The sequence below is a fragment of the Dermacentor silvarum genome, chromosome 1 (genome assembly GCF_013339745.2).
Source record: "Dermacentor silvarum isolate Dsil-2018 chromosome 1, BIME_Dsil_1.4, whole genome shotgun sequence".
NCBI lineage: Eukaryota > Metazoa > Arthropoda > Arachnida > Ixodida > Ixodidae > Dermacentor > Dermacentor silvarum.
In genome coordinates this window covers 61,412,342-61,435,972 of record NC_051154.1, presented here as the reverse complement: position 1 = coordinate 61,435,972, position 23,631 = coordinate 61,412,342, and the positions used below count along the sequence as shown (strand labels likewise).

General features: G+C 48.8%; 1 protein-coding gene across 2 annotated transcripts in view; it reads right to left on the bottom strand.

The window, feature by feature from the left end:
- Window positions 1–17,767: 17,767 nt before the first annotated feature.
- The window catches only part of LOC119464270 (T-cell leukemia homeobox protein 3-like), a 71,025-nt gene continuing 65,161 nt past the window's right edge, over window positions 17,768–23,631 (bottom strand). For both annotated transcript variants that reach the window (XM_037725180.2, XM_037725187.2), the window contains one exon: window positions 17,768–20,854. In XM_037725180.2, the coding sequence (XP_037581108.1) occupies window positions 20,578–20,854 (277 nt within the window). In that variant the 3' untranslated portion in view covers window positions 17,768–20,577. The remainder of the gene's footprint in view (window positions 20,855–23,631) is intronic.

Below are 23,631 nucleotides of genomic sequence, written 5' to 3'. Positions count from 1 at the left end.
TGACGTTCCGATCATTATAGCCGTTATCGTTCTTCAGTGTCATTATCCATCCGCCGTCGAACCAATATGAACCGTGATCAAACGTACTCCGGCGGCGGCTGCGTATGGCTCAGCCGCGCGGACCGTATCTTGAATGCGATATGCGATACGGACCGAGAGGTGTGTGAGGGCCGACTGCTGATAGCTTCGCGCGCTGTTTTCTCGCCGCTAACTTCGCGTTGAAGAGAAACGCGCGGGCCCCTATATATCGTGAAAGCAATCTGCAAAAGGGGCAGAGTGCTGCGTGTGCTGAGAGCTTCGTGAGCGCTGTGTTCTCACCGCTTCGCTCGCGTTGAAGCGAGAGGCAACACGAAGTTGAATTCGCTCGCTGCTGCGGGTTGTATCTTGAAAACAATCGTCTTACTCATCTCACGATCATCTTACGACAGGAGTGCCGCGGAAATTTTGAAATCGTACTGGAATGGCGGCGCACGAGTAGTGACTGTGCGGCTGTGGTAGAGCGACTGTCTACTGTTTTTTTCTGAGTCCCGAGTGACGAGGAGTCGAGCGCACCCCCTCTCTTCCCCCACACCGAACACGCCACCCGAAGCCGGAGACTTGAAATTCGCTCGCAATTCAAGGCATACTATTAGCAACCCAGTCGTTGATTGTCGTGCCGCTCCCAGTTCACTAAAGATGTGGCACTTCATGCTGCGCCGGTTGACATAGCGATGGAGTTCATGTCGATTCCAACAAATCTATGGCTTCCGTGCATCTATTCTTGCATGCTGGTTGTGTGGCCATTCAAAGAAGGTGTCGGTTTCACCCAAACATCCCAGTCAATTGACATTCGTTCACTTTGTAGAAAAGAGCATCTTAAACCAGTAATTTTCTTCACCCCTGTGCATATTGCAATTTCTTGCATATTTCAGTTGGACTTCACCGTTCACTGTTGCCATTTGTCTTATTTCTTGTCTAACTGTATTGTACTGGGATTCACTAGTGCCATGTATTTTATTTAATTGTGCACTAAGTGTAATTTTATAACACCTATTGTTTATATTCTCAAAAGCCACTAGTGCCAACTATATTTAGTCTTTAACAGGTTCAAGATTATCCTTGATCAAACGTTTATACATTTGTGTTTCAATCTTGGTTATACCTCTCAAACATTAAAATAGGGTCCTACAAAAGTGTATAACTATGTTTCAACCTTTTTAACAGTGGCAGGCAAAATTTTGATTAATCAATTAATGAATGAAAAACCATGCATCGAAATTTAATAATTCATTAAAGGCTAAAATGATGAATAATTAATCGTTAATCGAATAAAAAAATGTCGCAGTTTCGCCCGAAAGGCGAAGCATCAATTGCGATAGCAAATTAGTAGAGAGCTATTCGGAGTAGGGATAGTAGTTCTATCGGCTGCATAAACTTGGACACATTCGCTTACTAACTGAATTAACAAGCGCGGTGTCAGCGCGCACAAGCAAACATGAATAGATCACACTGAATGACCGCAGACAACCACTGTCAAAACGCTGGCAGCAAGCGCAGCCGCCGCAGCGAGCGAAGGTTCGTGTGGTCTATCGCTTCAACGGAAACTGAGCGGCGAATGCACAGCGCATACAAAGGTCAGAGCCGTGTGGAGATCGCTTTTAAGAGACGGTGTGGGCGACCGCCGCATCCGGGCAAAGTACAAGCGCAGTTGTTGGCAAAGTAGAAGCTGCCCCTCCCCCTCCCTCCCGCGCTGCCTTTCCGCTTTCTTCCTTTCGCGTGGGAGATTCCCCTTGCGCCCGGTTGCAAGATATGCATTTGGTGCCGCAGCACAGCGTCGCCCTGCCTCCCTCCCTCCCATACCCCCACGGCATTTCGCGCTTTCCGCCGTGCGTTCGCTCTCCGTGATAGCGCGCGTCCCCCGCGCGCTTTCACTCGAGCATATGGCGCGCGGCGACGATTTTATCACCCTTGGACTTTATACGGAACCTCACGGCGACGGCGACGCCGACGGCAGAAATCCGCTTGAAGTGTCCATATAATTGCTATCGCAAAAAAATTTATCGTCCTTCCCTAGCACACTTCACCGAAATTGTAAATGTCGATGGACTGAGGGACACGGTCTTTCCGTCTGCAGATATTTTGAAAATGCATAGGGCGTTTCTGTCAATTACGCGTCAAATATAAATTTTCCAGAGCCCGACTGCTTTATTCCGACTTGATTGATTAAAACCAACTTTTCACACATGAACGCCTTTTTATTACACTTAAAAAGCTGTCAAAAATCTCATGAACGCCAAGAAGTTGAAGCATCTACCCACTTAGGCAGCTAACTCTTCAACTGAACTCCATCAAATTTACACCCATTGCAGTGATTGGTTCATGAAACTAAATACTACTGAATGCAAAGCAATGGAAGCTGGAGGCATATCAGTGAACCACTGGAGCTCTATAAGTCTCTTAACAACAAATCTCTGAACTTTCTGGCACGTATTTTGGTATGCATGAGCCGTGTAATGTAAAACTGTTCCATTCTGACTTTATTCCAATCTCTGACGTCTAATTTATGTAACCGGCGATGCAAGCATGGGGCGGTGACTCGCGGCGTTGTTTCAACAGCCCAATCAAATACTCTCGGCGAATACAGGAGGACACTTTTGTTTGCTTTGAAACAAGTAGCATTGTCCACCTTGACAGGGTATTCTCATCCAATTGGCTGACAAGAGGTGAGGAGGGCGGACAACTTGAGAGAGTTTCAGTGGGTCTGAGACAGCGCAGTGAAAGTAGATAACCCGATGAGGAGGCTGGTGCTGGCGTCTGTGATTAGTCCGCTGAAGCTTGCCTAGCTGCGGTGGCTGGTCGAAAATCACGATGACGTGCAACAGAACCTTTAAAATATTGTTACGGTGAAGGGAAAGAAGAAGGTTACATCAACTAGAGGAAGACGAAGACTCTGGCCATTGCCTGAACGCCATATACATAAGTTGTAAATATACATTATTTTAAACTCGTGGGCCTGCTTTCTTCCTGCAACATTTTGGTGGAGGTGCGGGGTACAATAACTGAACTCCGCAGCGGACGTCATCTACCTGCCGCCACAATGGCAGGCCATTTTTGGCACCATCTTTCAGTCACGCCGGATTTTCGCGTAATGGGGCATATGATGCTTTCGCATTAAAAAGCCGGCGTCTGTAGAAGCGAAACGGCCCCTAAATTCCCATTGCCTGCGACGCCACGTCACTTGCGCGCCTCGACGCAGCAGAGCGGGCGAAAGGGTATCCTGCTGCGGCGTTGGCGCTGCCGGGGTTGCGCGAGGCGAGAGGGCATCGCCGCGATTATAGGTCACCCCCGCCCTCAGAAACCTGTATTATCCGCGCGTTCCTTGTCCGCGCAAGCTCTCGCCTGTGTTCTAATTTCGACTCAGTAATCGCTATAAATAAATTAATGCATAAAGAGAACGCTGTGAGTAGCGTAGGTGGTGCGGACAATGTCTCGTGTGGCACATAGCAAACGGAGCGAAATGTGGCGCGACTGCCTCGCTAATCGGGAAATTGCGAGAGGCAGCGCGTGGGTGACGCGTGGGTGATGCTTGGGTGACGCGTGGGTGACGCGCGGGCGCGATTCACAGCAGCCACCGCAGACAGACCACCGCTAACGCAGCGCTTTGTTTCCATACAGACGACGCGTGCTACTCTGGCGCCATATGGTAGCCATTGTCGCCGTACAGCCCGTATTGCGCAGCACTACGCTTCGCACGCTTTCGTTCCACCAAGGACGAGAGCGGCCCTTCGTCCCGGGGAAATCGTGCCTCCAGTGTCAGCGGCGGACAACACCCAACGTCCTTTGCAGTAGCAGTGATCCGCGTCACACACGCTGGTACCGCGGTCTGACCTCAGCAGCTGACGTCGCGGACGAGCGTAGCCCTCCCCACCTCACGCCACCCTTGTGGTCGAGGTAAACACGAAGAAGGTGCCAACAGCCTCTCGGCAGGCGTATAATCTCTAGAGAAGCAGTCACTGTACGGTGGTATTTTCTGGCATAAACAGACACTGAGCCGGTCTTCTGGTTGCGCCGCGAGGTGGTGAGAATGGGCGCGGGAAATGTGCCTGATGTGTGCTCTGAGCACTTCCATGCCATATAAGTGCGGTCTATAGGTGTTACTGGGCTATCGCATTCGTGGGCGCTGGGGAAAGCGAGCTTATGCATTGTGGTATAGGATGAGTTCAAGAGCGTTTGTGATGCGTGGTGACTGCATCTGGGCCCCAGAACTCCCCCTGAACTCATCGGTGGCACTACAAGCACCGGCGGCCATGCTGCCCGTGTATCTCATTTCAATCACTGAGCACACTACGTACGTATGTACGTATTCCCCTGAGCAAAAGTATACAGACATGGAGTTTCGCGATCAAGCCGATCTTCTTCTTTGCCTATGAATGTGATTTGAAATTGAGAAATGCAGCCCAAACTTGGCATTGCGAAGTTTCCAGTGCCCTAGTCAATTTCAGTCTGTGCGTCTTAATTACGAAAAATGTTAGTTTTTTTTTATCATGTATGCATGTATGTATTATCGCGTAATACTTCATTCCCAATATGTGCTTGAGGAGCAGTCTGTTTAACTAATACTGTTTTGTTTCTTTGGCGTTCAGTCCTTCAAATATAACGGGACGTATTATGATGGTATCGTATCGTGTAACCTCTAGTCATCCCTGTTGAAGTACCTGCTGCGTCTGTGACTCGCAGAACTGAGTGATTTATGTGTTTACGTCGCGAAAGTGCATTTACCCGATTGCTTTCTCGCAGCAATCGCCTTAGGATTGTTCAGTTCATTCGGCAGAATGGTCGCATGGGTGTTGCGAAGGGCGACGCTCATTGCTCGAGAACACCGCGCATCTGTGCTGTGCAGGGGGTCACTTTGTCACAAACAGGGAGTTGCGCCAACGAGTTGGTAAGCAATGATTTAGATGCCATCCTGAAATGAGCTGAGTCGCAACTCTGTAAGAGGACGCAGGCGTGCGGCTCTGTGCGGGTTGTCGCAGTAAGGCAACGGGGCACTCGTTTCTCGAGGCATCAGTCTCTAATGACTCGGCATTACGGGAATGCCAGAGCCGTGTCGTATAGGGCACCACCGGTTGGCGGCGAAGTGCGCGGGCAATCCTTTGAGCCGTCGACCTCGTCGCAATAGTTTGCCGCGTCGCGCCCTGCGCCGGCACCGAGAAGGCGGCAGCGCATGCAAAATGCGGGGCGCAAAGATCGCGCGCGCAGAAATTGACAACGTTGGATTTGGGGAGTTCCGAAACGGGGCGAAGACTCGTCCGCGAGCCTCCAACGAGGGAGGGGGGGACCCTAGGCTCAGTGCTTGATTATCGATTCTCACGGCCCGGATCCAAACTGTCCACCCGCATTAGGCGTGAATTTGTCATCCAACCAACTTCCGGCCCCTAATATCCCCGGGGAGGAAACGTCGCGGGCGGGGAGCACACGAACACCACCGGGGCCCGCTTTTGGCAGAGAACGCGGCTGCCTCCTGATTTTAATCAGCCCCGTAGAAAATCCGGCACGCGATTACGCACAACCGGGAAGGGCCATTATTCCCTTAAGGACCTCCCCGAGGCGCCTGTGCCCCGCCGCTCGCGCCCCCGGACGGCCGCGCCGATCACTTCATTGCGCCGCGCTCAAAATGATATTGGGACGCCAAGTTGCCCTTGGCTGGGCGGCGATAAGGGACCGACGCTGGCGCTAAGACCTTCCCCCACGCCGTTTCTTTTATTCCTTCTTGTCTCGCTTGCATCGCGTGCTTGCTCCAAGCAGGACGGGAGCGGCGCGTGCACGCGCGCTCGAAACAAAGCCCCGGCAGCGGGATTTAAGGGGCCCGTCGCGAACAGGTCGCGGTGGCTCCGTCTCGCATAATTCAATCGCTCTTTTTCCTAGAGAAAGCGAACATTCAATATAAAGAAATGGCTGTTTTCTAATTGAACCAACGCCGGTACCCGGCGTTATTGCTTTTGTACTCGCCCTTTCCAGATGATATGTCTCGTGCTTATCTCTCCATGCTTTTCGACACAATTTGGGGTTGCTGTTCTGCCTTGTGCTGGTTTTCATTAATATTGTGCTGCTAACGTTAGCACAAAGCAGCGCATATGCAGTGTACTACGGGTGGCATTTGTAGCATTGGTACGGTCTATAGAAATATGCTATTGATTATTCCTCCTCGTCTTAATCCTTTTATTGCGATAGCAATTATATGGACACTTCCAGCGGATTTCTGCCGTTGGCGTCACTGTCGTCATCACCGTGAGGTTCCTTATATAGTCCAAGGGTGCCAAAATCGTCGCCGCGCGCCGTATGTGCGAGTGAAAGCGCGCGTGGGACGCGCGCTATCAAGGAGAGCGAGCTCACGCCGGAGAGCAAACGCGACTTCCCGTCGCGCGAAAGGCCATGAGGGTATGGGAGGGAGGTAGGGGGGGGCGACGCTGTGCTGCGGCACCAAATGCGTATCTTGCAACTGGGCGCAAGGGGAATTAGCGAGTTTCGTACGCGAAAGGAGGAAAGCGGAAAGGCAGCGCAGGAGGGAGGGGGAGGGGCAGCTTCTACTCTGCCAACAACTGCACTTGTACTTTGCCCGGCTGCGGCGGTCGCCCGCACCGTATCTTGAAAGCGATCTCCACACGGCTCTGACCTGTGTATGCGCTGTGCATTCGCCTTTCAGGTTCCGTTGAAGCGATAGACCACACGAACCTTCGCTCGCTGCGGCGGCTGCGCTTGCTGCGAGCGTTTTGACAGTGGTTGCATGTCTGTGGTCATCGTGTTTGATCTATTAACGTTCGCTTGTGCGCGCTGACACCACGCTTGTTAATTCAGTTAGTAAGCGAATGTGTCCAAGTTTATGCAGCCGATAAAACTACTATCCCTACTCCGAATAGCTCTCTACTAATTTGCTATCGCAATTGATGCTTCGCCTTTCGGGCGAAACTGCGGCATTTTTTATTCCGCCCGTTCGTTTCACTTCGTGGTTAGTGCCAGTACGTTTGGTAGGTGGCAATATTTGGACGGTTGTAATGAGCTGCATGCTTCAAAGCACGTGGCACTTCTGTATACGGCGCTGGAAACAGCTTGTGCTCTCACTTGCCCCTATCACCTTGCAGAAAGAAACACAAACACACAGAGACATCCTGGAACATCCTCGTCCAAGAGTTCCTAGCTGTTGCACGGCGCTGTTCAGCGCATCTATTATACATTAAGTATTAACTTTTACAGGAGCGGAGCATATACTAAACTACTTATATATACTTGAGAAAACGCTATGTTTCATTTACGTGTATGTGCCACTGGGTATGTGCCGCTCATCAATTGCTACCAGGGTGTTGGAACGAAATTTTTTTCGTTCTGGTTTTAGTTTCGTTCCACTGAAAAAAAAAATTCCGTTCCGGTTCTGCTGCGGAACGAAAAAAAATGATCCCTAATGGTTCGTAACGGTTTTTGTTGGCATGCTAAAATTTTCGAAGCATAGTAACAAAAAAACATAGTATGTATTTCTCTCGATAAGGGAACTATGAGTTCTTAGATCACGCTCAGTGCCTTGAGTCGAATCACCCAGCATGATCTCATCGTGTATACTCGCCGAAATGCGAGACCGCTGTTCCGATAAAACGAAGTTAAACGAACACAAACGAACGATAAAACTTCGGTAACAAAGCGTTGTACCCGTAGAAAACGAAACGATAAGCTCTTCGGCGCGCAAGCCCTGGGTTTTGCTTCGATGCCGATCAGCTAGTGCATCGAGCGACAGGCTTAGATTAGTGGAGCGCTCGATCAGCTATCGCTCGCACTATCCCAGCCTGTCATAAACGCTAATGCTGACGTTGCCTGACGTCGGATGTTTCGGACTGCGGACTTTCCCCTTGAACCGAAAACCAACAAAAAAAAAAATGTTTCGGTTTCACTCCGAAACAAACTAATAAATAACCTTACAGTTACGTTTTCGTTCCGCTCTAAAATATTGTGTTTTTTTTTTCGTTTTTCGATGTTGTTTTCGTTCCGTTCCGACTCACTGATGGCAACAACAAAAAATCACTTAAGATTTATCTGGTGCTCGGGCGCAATCGAACCTGCGTCATATATATTCAGACAAACTTCTCTGAATCTATATTCACACAATCACTACGCGTGAACTTCGTGGCGGCGCGCTTAATGATCCAGCATGTCCTGAGGGTAGCACGAGAGCGGAGCTTGGCTGCATATACACGCCTCATACAGGGTGTATTAGTGAACACTTTAAAAAATTTTTAAAGGTAGCCTGTGGCAGATAGAACAATTCTAGTTCATGAGCTGGTCTACTCGCGAAGAGGCGGACATTACTTGCACAAAAAAATTGAAATGCAATGAACAAAAATTCACTAATTAGGTTTTTAACCAATTACCTTATGGCCCATATTGCAATTTACAAATTCTAGCAATTACAATTTACAAGTTCGCGAGGCGGATCCCCATGAAACGAATTCTCAGGATGGCGACAACTGGAAATTCTGAGTTTGGAGATATTAATTCCCGAACTTAGCGGAGCAATGCATTGGCGCTCTAGTTACTTTTGTGCTTCAGAGCATAAAACGAAGTTTTGTTGAGACGTTTTATTAAAAACGTTTTGTTATTCCTTCGTTAATTTTCTCAAGAGAGATTGACAAAATCTCCGCACGAAGGACTGGGCAACAAAAGAAAAGAAAAAACATGTCACGAGCGAAAGCAGACGACGCTCGGGGCGCACGTGTCTCGTGCGTTGGCGCCGAGAAAACAACCAAGATCGGCGCCGAGCTCGCGCTCGTGAGGGGGGCTCGAGCAATAAAGAAGAAGGGTCAGGCAGTCCCTTCCTTTATTGCACACTCTTATGATGTGCTGCTGAGCGCATGCGCTTCATTTTAGTCCACTTTTAAATTCTACTTCCGGTTTGTGCTCTTGGAACTAAATATCTTATTCGACTACCATCGGTGGCGCAAAACTTGCGGCTAAAAGAATTGGCATCAAAAGGCTGTGTATAACTGAAAAAAAATAATAACTTCCTGGCAACTCATATGCTGAGCACTGCTCTATATGAAAAGCATCTCGCTATGGGGAAGTGAAAAAAAGTGGGGAAGTAAAAAAAAGTCGAAGTTTCTTAAACGCCCGTTTGAGCCTACGGGTGTTCGCTGCGTTCATAGTATATAAACACAGGACAAACGCGGTCACGTCTAGGTTTGCTCCCGTAGCTTGGTGTGCATGTAGGTTGAATAAGTCAACAGGTGGTTTGAGAGCGGCCTTTTGTTTCTCCGGCTGTTTGTGCTTTCTAATTGGACATAATATGACAGCAGCCATTTTAAAAGCTAAAAGGTGTATTGATGGGAAACGCATGGGATCTCCACTAATTGACTGTTTCGAGCCCCCTGTATATGCCCATCAAAGGCAACAGCTGCGCTTCAAACTTATAGCTGTGTGCAATGATGCATTGTCACTTGGGACAATATTTGGACCATAGCGAATTAGTGACCGTGAAAGGACAGCTTTCAGTGCAGGGAAATACTTTATTATAAGGACGGACATGTGCTCAAAATACCAAGGGGAAATTTTATGCAGTAACTCGATTTCATTGTCAATATTTCGTCTTTCTTGTTTTCTTTCCCTCATGTATGTGATTGTGTTTGCTCGTGCTAACGTATCCTTTATACTATAGTTTCTTCTTTATTTATATTAAATCAAATTTTTTGACCAGAAGTGAAACGGATTAGCCGGAGGCGTACTGCTTCCAACCTCTGCAGTTAGACCCCATTTAACCCTATAGACCTACCTGTATACCTATTACAGAATAGGTGCTGTAACAATATTCCTAATTGTGTGTACCGGCAGAAAAGGCAGAAATACATGGGAAGCAGGTCAACACAGGCGGTGCTCTGATATCAGTCAGCACACGCGCCTGTGCTTATTCGTTGTGAAGTGCGCGTGAAAATATAGTGCATGTGATAAAATGCCAATAAAGAAAGCCAATAACGCCCCCTGAACAGGCTTTCTCGTGCTCAACTGACCACGCAATGGCCGAGGCTTTATGCCCCAGCTGTCGAACAAAACCTTGGCCTCGCATCACTGCGGCGCGGGTCGGAAGGGCAGAAAAGCAGAACGAACGGCGAAAGGGGGGACAAGGGGCACCTCGGGCGTAACGATTAAAAGGCGGCATGGCCAACCGTGTGGCACACCCTCGGTTGGAAGCGCGCTCGCCACTTTCAGCACAATGAATCGAGACGCTGCCACAGTCGAGGCGCCACGCGCCGCAAAACTGACACGCGTCGTGCGCTGTCGCGCCACCACCGCGCGCCCTCCTGCTGGCGGCAATTAAACGCGCCAGCGGCGCGTGCAAAAAATCCTTGTAATTCGGAAGCCACGAGTGCGCGCGCGCGCGCGCGTGTGTGTCTATAGCGCGACCAGCGGTCAGTGCGCGCGCTGTGTGACGGTTCGATGGGTGACGCGATCGGCAGGTGCCAGGTGCCCGGTTGGCGAGGTGGCGTTTGCGCGCGCGCGCGGATTGAGCCGGCGACGCGGCTGGGGCGTGGGCCCGCAGTCCAGGCACGTGGCGCACCAGATGGCGCAGCGCAGGGGGGGGTTGGGTGCGCTTGTCCCCTCGTGCACGTGCGCGCAATGTCTGCCACTTTGTCACGTACTGACGTCGCAAAGCGAGCGGCGCGTGGCCGCTCTGGCGGACCCGATGCCACCCGCTATAGAGTCACTTTCGCTTTCCGGGATGAACGCAGCAACCGTGCGTAACGCTTTGTTCGGCATCGTCTCGAATGAAAGCGATCGACTGAAAGAGTCGCGACAAATAATGAACTCCCTCTTGTGACTGTAGAGTACGTCGAGCCACCTGGGACTGCTTGAGCGCTCGCCCCGTTGACATGTATGCCAGGCGAGAGTGGGCGTGGAACGTCCAACCTTTCTAGCGTAGATTTGTTCATTTTAAATGCGAAGCATTTCTTGGCGAACATTTGCCACTTTCACAGTACCTACCTATCTATCTATCTATATATCTATCTATCTATTTATCTATCTATCTAGCCGCCTAGGACTTGGTGCTTTCATGGTCGTTTCGATAACTTGGTTGGTACCAAAATTTGCATCTATGACAAGAGTGTATGACGAACATAAATGATAGGTCATGACATGAATATCATGACATGCGTGTCATATAGGTCATGAAACAACCGGCTTCGTCTTGGTGCTCTCATGGTCGTTTTGTCAGCTTAGTATGTAACTGGAATGGGTTCGCACATGGGTACTAAGTGAAGGAAACACTAAAGAATGATGGTAGAAGTCATAGTCATGATCATGACTCAGCAAAAATGACAATGACTGAACGAAAAAAATTTATGCTCAAAAACCCCTGAAATCGATTCAGACGTGGATACTAAGTGAAGGAAACACTAAAGGAGGAGAATAGAAGTCATAGTCATGAGCATGACTAAGAAAAAATGGCCAATGACTCAGCGAAAAAAGATTAAGACTCAAAAACCACTGAAATGGGTTTGGACGTGGGTACTAAGTGAAGGAAACTCTAAAGGATGGTGGCAGAAGTCATAGTAACGAGTATGACTCGGCAAAAATGACAATTACTCAGCGAAAAATGATTAACACTCAAAACCACTGAAATGGGTTCGGATGATGGGAAACACTGGCGAATGAGAACACACTTTATCGAAAAAAGAACTATCGCATACGGGCTCAGATTATTGTAAAAGCTCTAACCAGATATGTAGAGACATCTCCTAAAATGCGGGAAAACACAAATAAATTTTTTTACGACAGGTATATCATGTCACCGCACGCACTAGTAAGTGCAGCATACCGGGACAAGCCACGGCACAAGCCACTGCACGACACCGCATACTATTCTTGGTTCTTTTTAATGCGATTAGCATTCTCTGGGAACGTCACCGAGTTTACGGTATGTTTGTCTGCCTGTCATTTTGTCTGCGTTAACGTGGTTTCCCGACAACTTGGGTTACCGGGAACCCTGTTCCCTCAGAACTGGGTTCGAAGCCAACCGTCGGACAAATGAACCTCTCTCATGACGCCAACTTGGGTCAGTGGGTATGTATCATTGGCACTATTTATGCCTAAACTGGCCCTTGCGCCATTAAAATTCAAACATCAATAACTGGGTATTTTGCAACTCGGTATGTGCCACTCTTCAATAAACCTCTGTGGCGCCAACTTGGGACACGCGCGGTCTTCAAGGAGGCACCATTAGATGGCGCACTCAAGCAGGCTTGGTGACTATTTGTCGCCGCCTCGTTTCGAAGGGGATGCCAATAAATCATCATCATCATCAAATTACGAGGAAGGAGCTCAGCTGCAGTGCACACACCAACATGACGCGTTTCGGCGGTGGCAATACGGTGTATCGCTGTATTGCTTCAATGCCAATCGCAGTAACGTCGGTAATCATCTTGGGATTGCATTTGTCGGATTTTTTTTTTTTTTTTAGAAATCTTGAGCTTCCAAGTTCCTCGCAGGCCACCTTTTCCATCTTTCGTTGGCGTCTTCTTCTTGTGAAAGGGCTGATCGCCAAACGGCTGCGAAGTCAGAAGCAGTCTGTCGACGACGAATTAAGCACACATTGACACTCGTACAATCGACATTTCACTTCACATATTTCCTGGAGAAAGAGGAAATGCGATGGCGAGCAGTACCGTCAGAAGTGGTGCGAGTGGCTCCCTTGCGATGTGTTCGATGCGAGCGCATTGTACGTACACCCGGAAGAGTTTCAAGCCAGCTTTTGGCGCTGCGTGAAAAAAATAAAAAGCGACGGGAAAAGTTAATTAAAACAAGGCTTGTAGTCTCAGATGCACTCTATAAAGGGTATTTTTAATGTTTCTGTTCTGAGATACTTATGCTGGCCAAAATTACGATGATTTGTACCAGTAATTAACGAAATGTTTCGATAATAAAAAAATTAAGCTCCAATTTTCACGCTCGTTAGCTTACTCTAACCGCGGCTCGGAAATCGATCACTAGTGATCGATTGTTTTCCTAGCGTAAGAAAAACTTGACTGCGATATTTTTGAACAATTAAGCACACGCATCCAATGTGTAGTGTGAAATATCTTGCTTCAATCTCCGTCTCATTCTCCTTTGTAGCGTTCCGTTGTGATAGGCTGTTCCGAAAAAAAAAACAGAACAATACAAAAAGCTCTGGCCCGCAATACGCCTTAAGCACACGTCACGCCTCTCAAAGCGAACACTACCTTTCGTGCATTTCAGAGCCTTTCCCGACACATTGATTTGGCAGCAATATCCAAAAAGACAGCGTCAACGTGTGCGAACACCCAATGACAAGCTCCGAGGCCGACACTGCAAAACGCTGATCTCAAAGTGAACGGATGCCCCATCGCGGGCGCTGTTACGTTGTGCGCAAAAGCTAACGCAGCTAAGCTAAATCTTAACTGTTGTGCTATTCTGTTCTCGGTGATCCCTCCTTTATCTCCACTATCTGAAAAATGTATAGTTAGGACAAAATGTGACGTAAGCGGTGTACTGCGCTGAGTTTTTGCCAGTATAACACTGGGGTGTTGGTATAGGCTTAGTCCTTACCCGTTTATTTATTTATTTATTTATTTATTTATTTATTTATTTATTTATTTATTTATTTATTTATTTATTTATTCGCATAGGTGTGTGGGAGTACTGAACAGTAGTACAGTGAACTAGAATATATGGACATATATGCTGTTTGCTTTGTTCACACTCTCAAATTTTGAATTTGGTTGCGTAAAGTGTGAACTTCTCTCTTCCTTCTTCTCTTTCAATCACTTTTCCCCCTTCTCCAGTGCAGGGTAGCCTACCGGGCTTGGCCTGGTTAACCTCCCTGCCTTTCCGTTATGACTTCTCTCTCTCTTTCTCAAATTTTGAGTCAACAGTACCAAAATAAAATTTGACAACAAAAAAACGAGCCTCATAACCCCACGCAGTAAAATTGGCCGCCATTCTGGAGGCTATAGGCCATTCAATGCAGGAGCGCTGACGCTTCTTCTAGACTTGCATTGGAAGTTTTCTTTATCAAATTTTTCGCTCAGTCATTGTCGTTTTTGCTGAGTCATGGTCATGACTAAGCAAAAACGACAGCAACTTGTACCACTATCCTGTAGTGTTTCGTTCACTTAGTACCCACGTCCGAACCCATTTCAGTTGTTTTTGAGTGTTCATCTTTTTTCGCTGAGTCGCTGTCGTTTTTGCTGAGTCATGCTGATGACTATGACTTCTACCGTCCTCCTTTGGCATTTTCTTCAATTGGTACCCACTTCCGAACCCATTTCAGTGGTTCTTGAGTGTTAATCTTCTTTCGCTGTGTAGTTATCATTTTATGCGGCTGTCTCATGACCTGCATGACACGCATGCCATGCCATTTATGTCGTGACCTATCATTTATGTTCGTCATACACTCTTGCCATACTATGCCAATTCTGGTACTTACCAAGCTAACAAAGTTGGGTACCGGTCCGGGACAGTGGCCTTGGTAAACTCGGCGGTAATGCAGTTCCACTCGACGTGAAAGCTGGGGAAGTGCGAAGCAGTGATTCGCCGGCGTTTCCCTTGGGTTTTCCTTGTGTTTATCTTCTTTTATCCTGTGTTTATCTTGTGTTTAGCAATCCATCATCCGTTTTGACACCTGTGCTAAGGCACAACTGGTGGGGAAACCGCCACGCACATGGAGCCAAGCCTTTGCTGTGCGTGACCACGACATGAGGTCACATTAAAAGATTTTTAGGATTTTATCGAGTTTCTGCTAATTAATGCGCTTAATGCTTAATTATTCCTATCTTTGACATTATTCTGAATCATGTTAGCTTTTTTAACGGGTTTCGATCAATTCTGCACTTGTTCTTGACCCTGTATTTGCGTGAGATCACGACGACATGAGATCACATTACACGCCGACAGCCCGGGCCCCTAAAGTGCTGCGCACTGAAAACAGCAACCTTAGGAGGGATACGGAAAGAAAAAATGGCATTTCTTGTGCAGTCTGTGAGCTGTGATCGTACATTGTCCCTGTATATGGAGTGACTGATGCTCCACATAATGCTGACGTCAAAATCGTATGGCCCCGGATCATTATAATTGGCTACCTCATTTTGCTTCACGGCTGCTAGTTAGGCCTACTTAGGCCAGCAGATCTCGATTATGCGTAAACAACGTAGTTTTCTCATTGATAATTTGGTTGGAGCCCAGATTCCGCTGGGCACAGCACAGGGAACGCATGCTGTGCCGCCAGTTTCCGGAAATCTGCATTCTTAGACCGCGTTCCATTGATATACTGCTGTGTTTTGTAGGAAACTGTCTTTCATAAGGCTTGGGAATCTCAGTGTTATGCAGCACATGATTACCTTGACTTCAGGATGACTATTCGCTTGTGGTGGTGATGTAAGCACAAGTGGAGAAGAGCATTGGAAGAATGAGTTTCTCAACAGAGGAGGCAGAGCTTATCTGTGGGGTCTCCGTTGCTGGTTGCAGTGTTCCCTTGTAGCGTCGCCAATGTTCGCGACAGAATCGTTTCTTACCCTGGCTGGTTGCTATGTTCCCTTGGAGTGTTGTCTGGAATCGTGAATTTGTGAGGCAGAATCTCTTTCTTTCACGTGAGCGCTCAGGAGTTCCGGACAATGAGCTTCAAGACTTGATGGTGGCTCTTAAGTCCACCCCCGTCGAACTCAATTTTTCCTAGCCTTAGCGTTGTGGGATCCAGATGACTTTCGCTAGCGAGTGATCTCTTGAGTCTCTCTCTTTGTTATGCTGCTTTGGTGGTGCTCGAGTTTGGAAGGGTAGCACCACCGTGTGGTATAATCCTATATATTAAAAAAATATGAGTTTTTAAGCATCGAGGCAGGGAAGATAAAGTATAAAGTTTTACCAATGGGGGCGGTACTGTCAGTAATAATTCGGCTGCACAACCAGCGTGCCAGCTCGAAAGAAGCGTACATAGATGGCTCGTGCGCCTCAGACAGTTCGGCGTGTGCTTCTGTTACATTAGGAGCACAACGCATGTTTAAACTCTGTCGTGCTACTGCGCGAATGACCGCAGAACTGCACGTGATCTTGGAAGAGACAAGGATTAATTGCGACAAGTCAACCTCCAGATAGATAGGCCGTTCGCGCAAGTATTGGAGAGAGACGAAGCCTTGGTATAAAACGAGATATTTCAGGCCAATTCTATTCGGTGTTAACATGAAACTTCAGTATGTTGTCCAGGCATCTTATACACATTTAATACCATTATTGTATTTGCTGAGCCAATATAGGCGACGTTTGTGGGAGAATCGGGGTCTGAGTCAGCAAGTTGCACGAATTGCATTGAATCCAATATTGGCCCATCACTTATAAAACAGATACTGTCTCAGCATAAGTACACACGGAAAGAGTCCGTAAAGAGAACTCACTCTAAAGCGCCACAGAACCGCTTATGGAGCATAAACCAGAACCTACATAAGCCACCACTGCAGGCCAACAGGAGCATAAACTATTACTGTGCATTGTAACCTAAGCAACGAAAGCCACCGCGGGCCTGCTCGGTAATGAACCAACTCCGGGATTGACCTCTGCACATTGCAGTGGTGTCCTTGACAGCTGCAGCTGTGGGTAGTGGTTTCGGGTCATTGAGTTCGTGGGGCGTTAGGTGCCTACTTACGCGTGTGTGTGTATAGGCGTGGGAGTGGCAGCGGGACAGAATAAAGGCAGGGCATTTGAACACCTGCGCATCATGAATTGTGCGGCTCCGTGCTCCTCGCTGTTGCAGCGCGCTGGCTGCCCGCTGCTGGGTGACGTAAGCAGAACGTAGACTCCAGGAGTGCGACTTTGCGCTCTCTGCAGCCTCCCAGTTTCGGTTTCGCGCGTTCCGATAGCCGAATTAATTTCGTCGTGCCACAGTTCCGCGAGTAATAGCATTTTTCCAAATCTAAAAAGTTGATACGCCTTGTACGTAGAGTTCGCTTCAAGGTCGCTTCAATGCATCTGAAGGAACTGTCCTTTCCTTCCAAACCGGCTATTCTTAACTATTATTTGAAGTCTTGGTACAAACACCCGGTGTAACTGCAGATCGTTGTACATATCGGCATAGGGGAGTATATAGTTGCGCAGCGTCCACCGGCTCCGCCAATACAGGTCATTCAGGAGTAGCGGAATGACAGGCGCGCACTTTTTTAACCTGCCATTCTCGTAAGCACAAATAAACGATATGAAGGCACTGACCTCAGTGTCGAGCGAACTCGATAGCGGTGCCAGCGGCGCATACTTAGGTGAAAGGAGAAGCGACCGTGTGATGTTCCACTGCAGTTGCTTCCCACTGACGCGCCCCTTTGGTGGCAAGGTGGAGTCTCTGCCTTCGACAAACTTAATTTCGCCACAGGCTGCACGTGGCCTCTTTTGCATTTATCTTCAATATGCATATAGGTGCTTTCGTTGAAGGACTACTGCGCACACTGTCACGGGAGATGTTCCCCTAATTAGCGATTCTTTAGCTTCGGGCATGTGGTCGGGCGTAGCTGTAAACCAAGGCACCTCTGAATGCGACTAAAGAAAATGTTGCCGAGGAGACCACGTTTTTTGTTCATTCTATGTGGGGCAGAATTCCATGACAACGTTCTCCGAACGGTGCAAAGTGATCCTTGGCATCTGCAGTGTTCGCTCTTCACAATGCATGGTTGTATGAATTCCATGAACAACGAGGAGAGAGCAGGCTTTGCAATGCACAAAAAATACCAACAAGAACACTCGAAACGCAGGAAGCAAATGGTCATGCGTACGGAATGAGTTTATTATGATGTAAATATTACAAATATAATACATGACAACGTTCTAAACCTTCTGATCGAGAGCCGTGCATAATAGTTTTTATTCCAGTGCGGACCTTAATTCCGTCAGAGGAAATAAACGCCTAGGGAAGAATGAGTTTCAGGAAGCCTATCTTATTCAACACAGTTGGTGATGTCTACAAACGCTTTAAATATAACTATCAATTACCCAGTTTATGTTGTCCATGAATTTCTGTGCAATAGTGAAGTAATCATGCCGCATATTTTAGTAGCTCTGCCGTAACTTAATACCTTAATCGTTATCTCTGCTCTTAGTATTTAATAAAGGACTGGGCATAAAGAAAAAGAAGAAAAAATTCATTGTTTACATGTTAGCCTGTGGGTTCTTCGCATTTCATATGGTACAGCACGGCCTAGGAGAGGGCTTTAATGTACATAACAGGCTACATTCGCTTGCAGCGAATCTCTCAACAGTGCATTCTACAAGACTCGTTGGCTTCGTGAGGCGGCTACTTGTACCCGCCTGCAAAACTGCCCGGGAGAACGGCAGCCGTAGTGCACCCGGACGGGCAAAATAGTACCAACAAGAAATGAGACGACTATCCCCACATCGCCGAAGCCATCCGGCGTACGCCTTGCTGCGCGGCTTGAAATCTCTAGACGCGGCTAAGCGTTCATCTCCCGAAGCCGGGGTCAGTATGGTCTTCTCTTTAGGCAGCGGCGGCTGATAACAAAAACACGGCTTTTAGGGGGACGCACTCCAGAGTCTATCGCCTTATGCTGCTTCGGCGTCATCTATGGCATTTCTTTGGCTCCAACGCGCACTGCAGCGGTTGCCTGTGGGGGCTGGCCGCCGATAAAAAAAAATAATAATGATGACAGAACGGACCAAGCGTGTGAAAAAAAAGGAAAAAAAAGAAAAAAAAGCACGACAAGAAATGACAGGAAAGTGAGTCAGTCGGTGCTTGCTTTTTTTCCTTAGGAGGGAAGAGCCACGAAGGTCACGTCCGCAGTCCACGAAAGGAAACCGAAAGCCACGCAGACGTACAGGAACAATGATAATGTTGATAACGAAACAAGAAAACGCTTTACACGTGTTGAGTGCGTGGCAACACGGTCGTCACCACCGGAGAGTCCCATGACGCGGAAGACACTGGTTTCAACTTGCAAGGGGTTCGCGACGTCGGATGCTGTATGATTTCGGGCCCGGAGAGTGTTCGTGGAGGACTAGTACACAGTTCTTGCACACCTCGCGTCGCGGTCATGGCACTTTCAATGAGTGTACAGCTCTGACGACGTCGTTCTATACACAGCTGCTGGCGACAGGCATGCAGGCCGAAGGGGAGGTCGCGCTATGCGTGCTTCACTCGTGGCGGCTCTCCTGAAACAATACCTGCGCAGACCCCGTTTAACCGGCTTCACCCTGATCGAGTTCAGTTTTCTGTTCTTCACTACTTCTCTTGCGCGTCATCCTGCTCGCTGCCTTTGCGCTTTGTTGCGCGCCTATTGCATATGAGAGTATTTCAGTTAAGGTGCAGTTAAACACCTTACGTGTCTTCACCGATTGACCGCATCATGTTGGTGCTTCCATATAATTTCGACAGGCATGTTTTTAAGGTACAAGGTTCCTGAACGCTCGAGGACTAGGACCTTAACGTTAGAGATGTCGCATTTATTGGATGCACGCTTATTTAGAAAGGAGTGATGGTTGTCAAGAACTATAAAGCTTCCTATCGTGCATATTTAACTCGTCAGCACCCTTTGCCGAAAGCATACCTTATGTTAAAATATCTAATCTAAATGCTTAATATTTACTAATCAATGCTGGTGATCTGTGGCTGCTTAATAAGTGCTCTTCATTATGAAACTCTAGCGAATAATCGCTAGCACAGTGGTCAATGGAGTGCTCAACCACGTTATACGTGCTGAGAAAATAGGTGCTATAGGACAACACTACCTTCTCGTAAAGCGGGCTTCCCCGCCCATCGAAATCACCTTAACTGCCTTTAACCGTTATAGTGGACATCACGCTCACAGCACTGAGGAAACTGAGGGATACGCACTAGTGTCACCCATGCTGGAATCAGCTTCTGCAACCGTAAAGACTAGGCCTTGCTGGTAAGGCATGCTGAAGAACGTTCAAGCGCATTGAAGGACACGCACAAACAAGTTGGTGCACAAAACAAGCGTGTGTCACTTTGCTTCTCTGTGTACTTTATTGCGCTTGAACACTCTTCAACTTTTGCGGTCCCGAATATGTTGCACTTATAGCATAGGGTCCGCCATCTTGGTTAAGTCAATGTGTGGAGAAGCTCACCTAAAGTATATTGTGTCGACTAGGTGCGTCGGTACGCGGTTAAGGCGCTAGAATATGCATCTTATGCAGCTCACTGTGATCTGGCGCCAACACATCACCCGACACCCACCTCCGCACCCTACTGCACAGCTTGCGTACGCCGAGTGCGCATCGGTCGGCTCGCGTGCGCTTCGTGCCTTTACACATGTGCACTGAAAAGGCAGCCAACGGGCGCTCATGCGGAGAACCGACACCGCATTCAGTCCGTCAGTGTGGCCAGCATAGCAACGACCTCCCCGCCTACGCAGTCACAGTCACATCGAAGCCTCGGGGCAGTCCACTCGAGAATCCATCGCAAATGCGTGCACCGAGCCACCACCATACGGCGCTTTCCCGGCTCCGCGTGGTGCGCACACTTTTTGTCCCAGAGACGCGTCGAGGTGGCTTCAGCGCGTAATGCCCGTAGTCCGAGATCAGAGCCTGGCCGGCGGCCCATCAGCAGAGGGGCGAGGTGAGCGATGGCGGCTGCGCTAGGTACGCGGCGGCCGCCGCACCTCGTTCCGCGGCGGCGCTCGCGTGGAGCGCGTTCGCCGCGGCTGCCTCCGAAGCCCAGGGCTGCAGTGACTGGAGGGCGTGCAGCGAGGCGTTGCTCATGCACAACGAGTCCCGGGCGCCCTCGTAGATGGACTTGCTGACCACCTCGGCCTGGAGCGACATCATGAGCCGGTTGGCCGCGTGCCGCTCCGCCTCACGCTCCTCCGCCGTCTGGCGCCTGCACAGGAAAAAGCCAACATTGTTTCGGGTGTCCAACAGCGCACCACGAGCGCACAGCCCTGACTAACGAACCATTGCCAAAAATTATGGACCTACCCGCTGATACACGCCATCTTAGCACAGGAAGGGCACCAAGAAAGGTAGTTACGTTAAAAGACAATACACCTCACCTGTACACATTTTTGCGTGTACATGGCAAGGTGGCCACCACGCCTTTGGTGACACTCTAACCTCTTCTGCATACCTCCCTGCGTCTTTTGTTTCTATATTAATCTCTTCATGCTCGTTCCCGTCTGTAGCATAACAAACCGAAACTATTTCTCTCCAGTCAGGAAGCCTGTAGTGGCCTCACCTATGCCTATCGCGATGACTGAAACTCTACTTGGTCTCTACTATATACACTATTACCCCGTTGCGACCTTGCGCCAGATAATAACGATATGAGCTATCGGCAGACCCTCTTGATAGTGCTCTTGAAATTGTTGGTTTATTCACTTGTAGGCAATCCTTCGTTGATTGAGCAAACAATAAAGCGCACACTCGGAGAGAAAGCGCGCATGAATAATGAAAATTATATATTCATTTCCGCCTCCGTCAAAGACGAAGCTGCGAATCTACGTGAAATAACTGTAAATATTGCGATTCCCCTCATATATTGTTATTTAAAATACATAAGAACATACGAACTCCGTCAGTGCCATCACTAGCGACGTCGCTGGCACTGTCGCCATTAGCAATCCGTCAATCGTCAATAGCAGCACTTATCACGGCACTCTTCCCGCAATTTTTTTGCTCAGGACAATGCTGACGAGGCACCGAGGGACCTTCTGGGAAGCGGTAGATGAGGCCACGGCTGCGCGTCACCTGTAGGTGATCGCCAAAGAGTATGAGCCTTCAATCTCTCTTAGCTGGCACTGTCATTATTCTCGGTACCACTGCTTGGGAGGGCATCCGGTCACGTGGCGGTCGTCGCACTCGCTCTGCTGCTGGCCGCGGTCAGTTCGCGAGCCAGGCATTCCTCGTCGGCTATATTGTAAAGCCACTGTTTCGGCTGGCGCCTCGGTTGCGGCAGCGGCTGCCGTTGGTGCGGCACACCGACAGTCGCCGTCTAACGGCCGTAAGGACTGCAGGCGCACTATACTCTAGAAGCCCGAGCGCGCGCGCGCGCGCGCGCAGCGCTGTGCCCTGCGCAGGCGTCGGGACCGGTTTTCTTTTTTAGCGGCACAGGCTTTGCCCGCCGGAGTCCTCTCCTGTCAGGTAGGCTGCGGCTGTCTCGCCTGCCCCTCGCGCGCGGGCGCACCTCTACATGTGCATTAGCCCGTCGCGGGCGCCGAAAATAAACAAAGAGGGGGCAAAGCGCGCATCAGAGTGCTCATTACGAGGCCAGATGGAAGAGAGACCTTCTCGGGGCGTTCTCCGGGTCTTAGATATGTAACGTGTCTTTGTGAGTGCCACACCGGGGCAGAAAAAAGAGAGAAGAGGAAGAAGAAAAAAAAGAATTGCGAGAGAGAAGTGCCGAGAAACGCGAGCACGGCGCGACCGACCGTCTTGGAGTTCGACAAGCGCAGCGAATAAAAAATGAATAAATGTGCCAGTGGAGAGGGAAACGTAAAGACCGTGTGCGTTTGGGACTCAAAAGCAAGCGTCGTTCGTGTCTCGTTATCGCTAAGTGCCGCCATCAGAGTAGAAGCTGGGCGCGCCGAGGAAGTGTGAAGGTCGAGCGAGTTTAGTAAACGCCCGTGGACGGCGCGCTGTCCGATTTTTTCTGCGGAGCGTGCGCGCATGCTTGCCGAGAAGCACTCGTTTCGTTGACACACCTGTCTTCGAGGGCGAAACAATACTCTATTAAATGGGCCCACTATTTTATGTTTCTCCCACCTCTCGGAATTCTACGTGGAGATTCTCGCCACTTGAAACTGTTCCGGAGACTCAACCATAGTACAATTCCCTGCCACTGCAGTCCATTCGATCACCAAGGTAGGAATCTCATTTGTGCTGCTAAGGACGCCAGGGAGAGTGTGAGATTAGGCAGGAACCGTATATATTCTGACAAAAGTAGCGGTCTCCTGTAGACCAAGTCAATTTGTTTAGGAACTTGAAATAAAGGATCGGAGAATTAGAGCCTAACCAAAAACGTTTAGGTTGCAGAGGGATGCTTTCAGTGGTGTAAATTGCACTACTCTTTATACATTATCAGTTAGAAGAAATGACAAAGTAGCCTTAATTCGTTCCTGGATACGATGGCGAGAACCGCAGTATAATATACATTTAAGGGCTCATAACTGATGGAACGCGCTATTTGAACTTTGCTAAACTAGCATCGATTTCGAACGCTAACGTCGAGATGCAGAAGGCGTCAGTGGAGTACGAAGGCCGCAGCTGAGCCTGCCCTTTCACAGTTATTGTGGCGTTTTTCTCTCGTGCTTTATCAGATGGAATAGAGGACAGCTCATAAAGTGCTGTACCCTGATGAGAGTTCAGATCTCAGCCGAGTTTTTCAGAATCCCACAATTATCTTTCCCTGTCGTCGGGAGTAAATAATCATCGGTCGGCATCATGTTTGTTGTTCAGGCTTTCAACGCTGTATGCTTTCGCATGGAGGTAACAGCGAGATGTCGACGTGGTGGTGCTTGCGCCATTCTTTGACGGCATATGACTGAACTTTTGACAGCCATCTTGTTACCTAACGACGATGCATTCTTACAGCGTTTGGATGACGCGCCCGAAAATGTCCGCGCCCAGTGTTTCCCGACGCTTTGCGAAGCCCAGGCTACT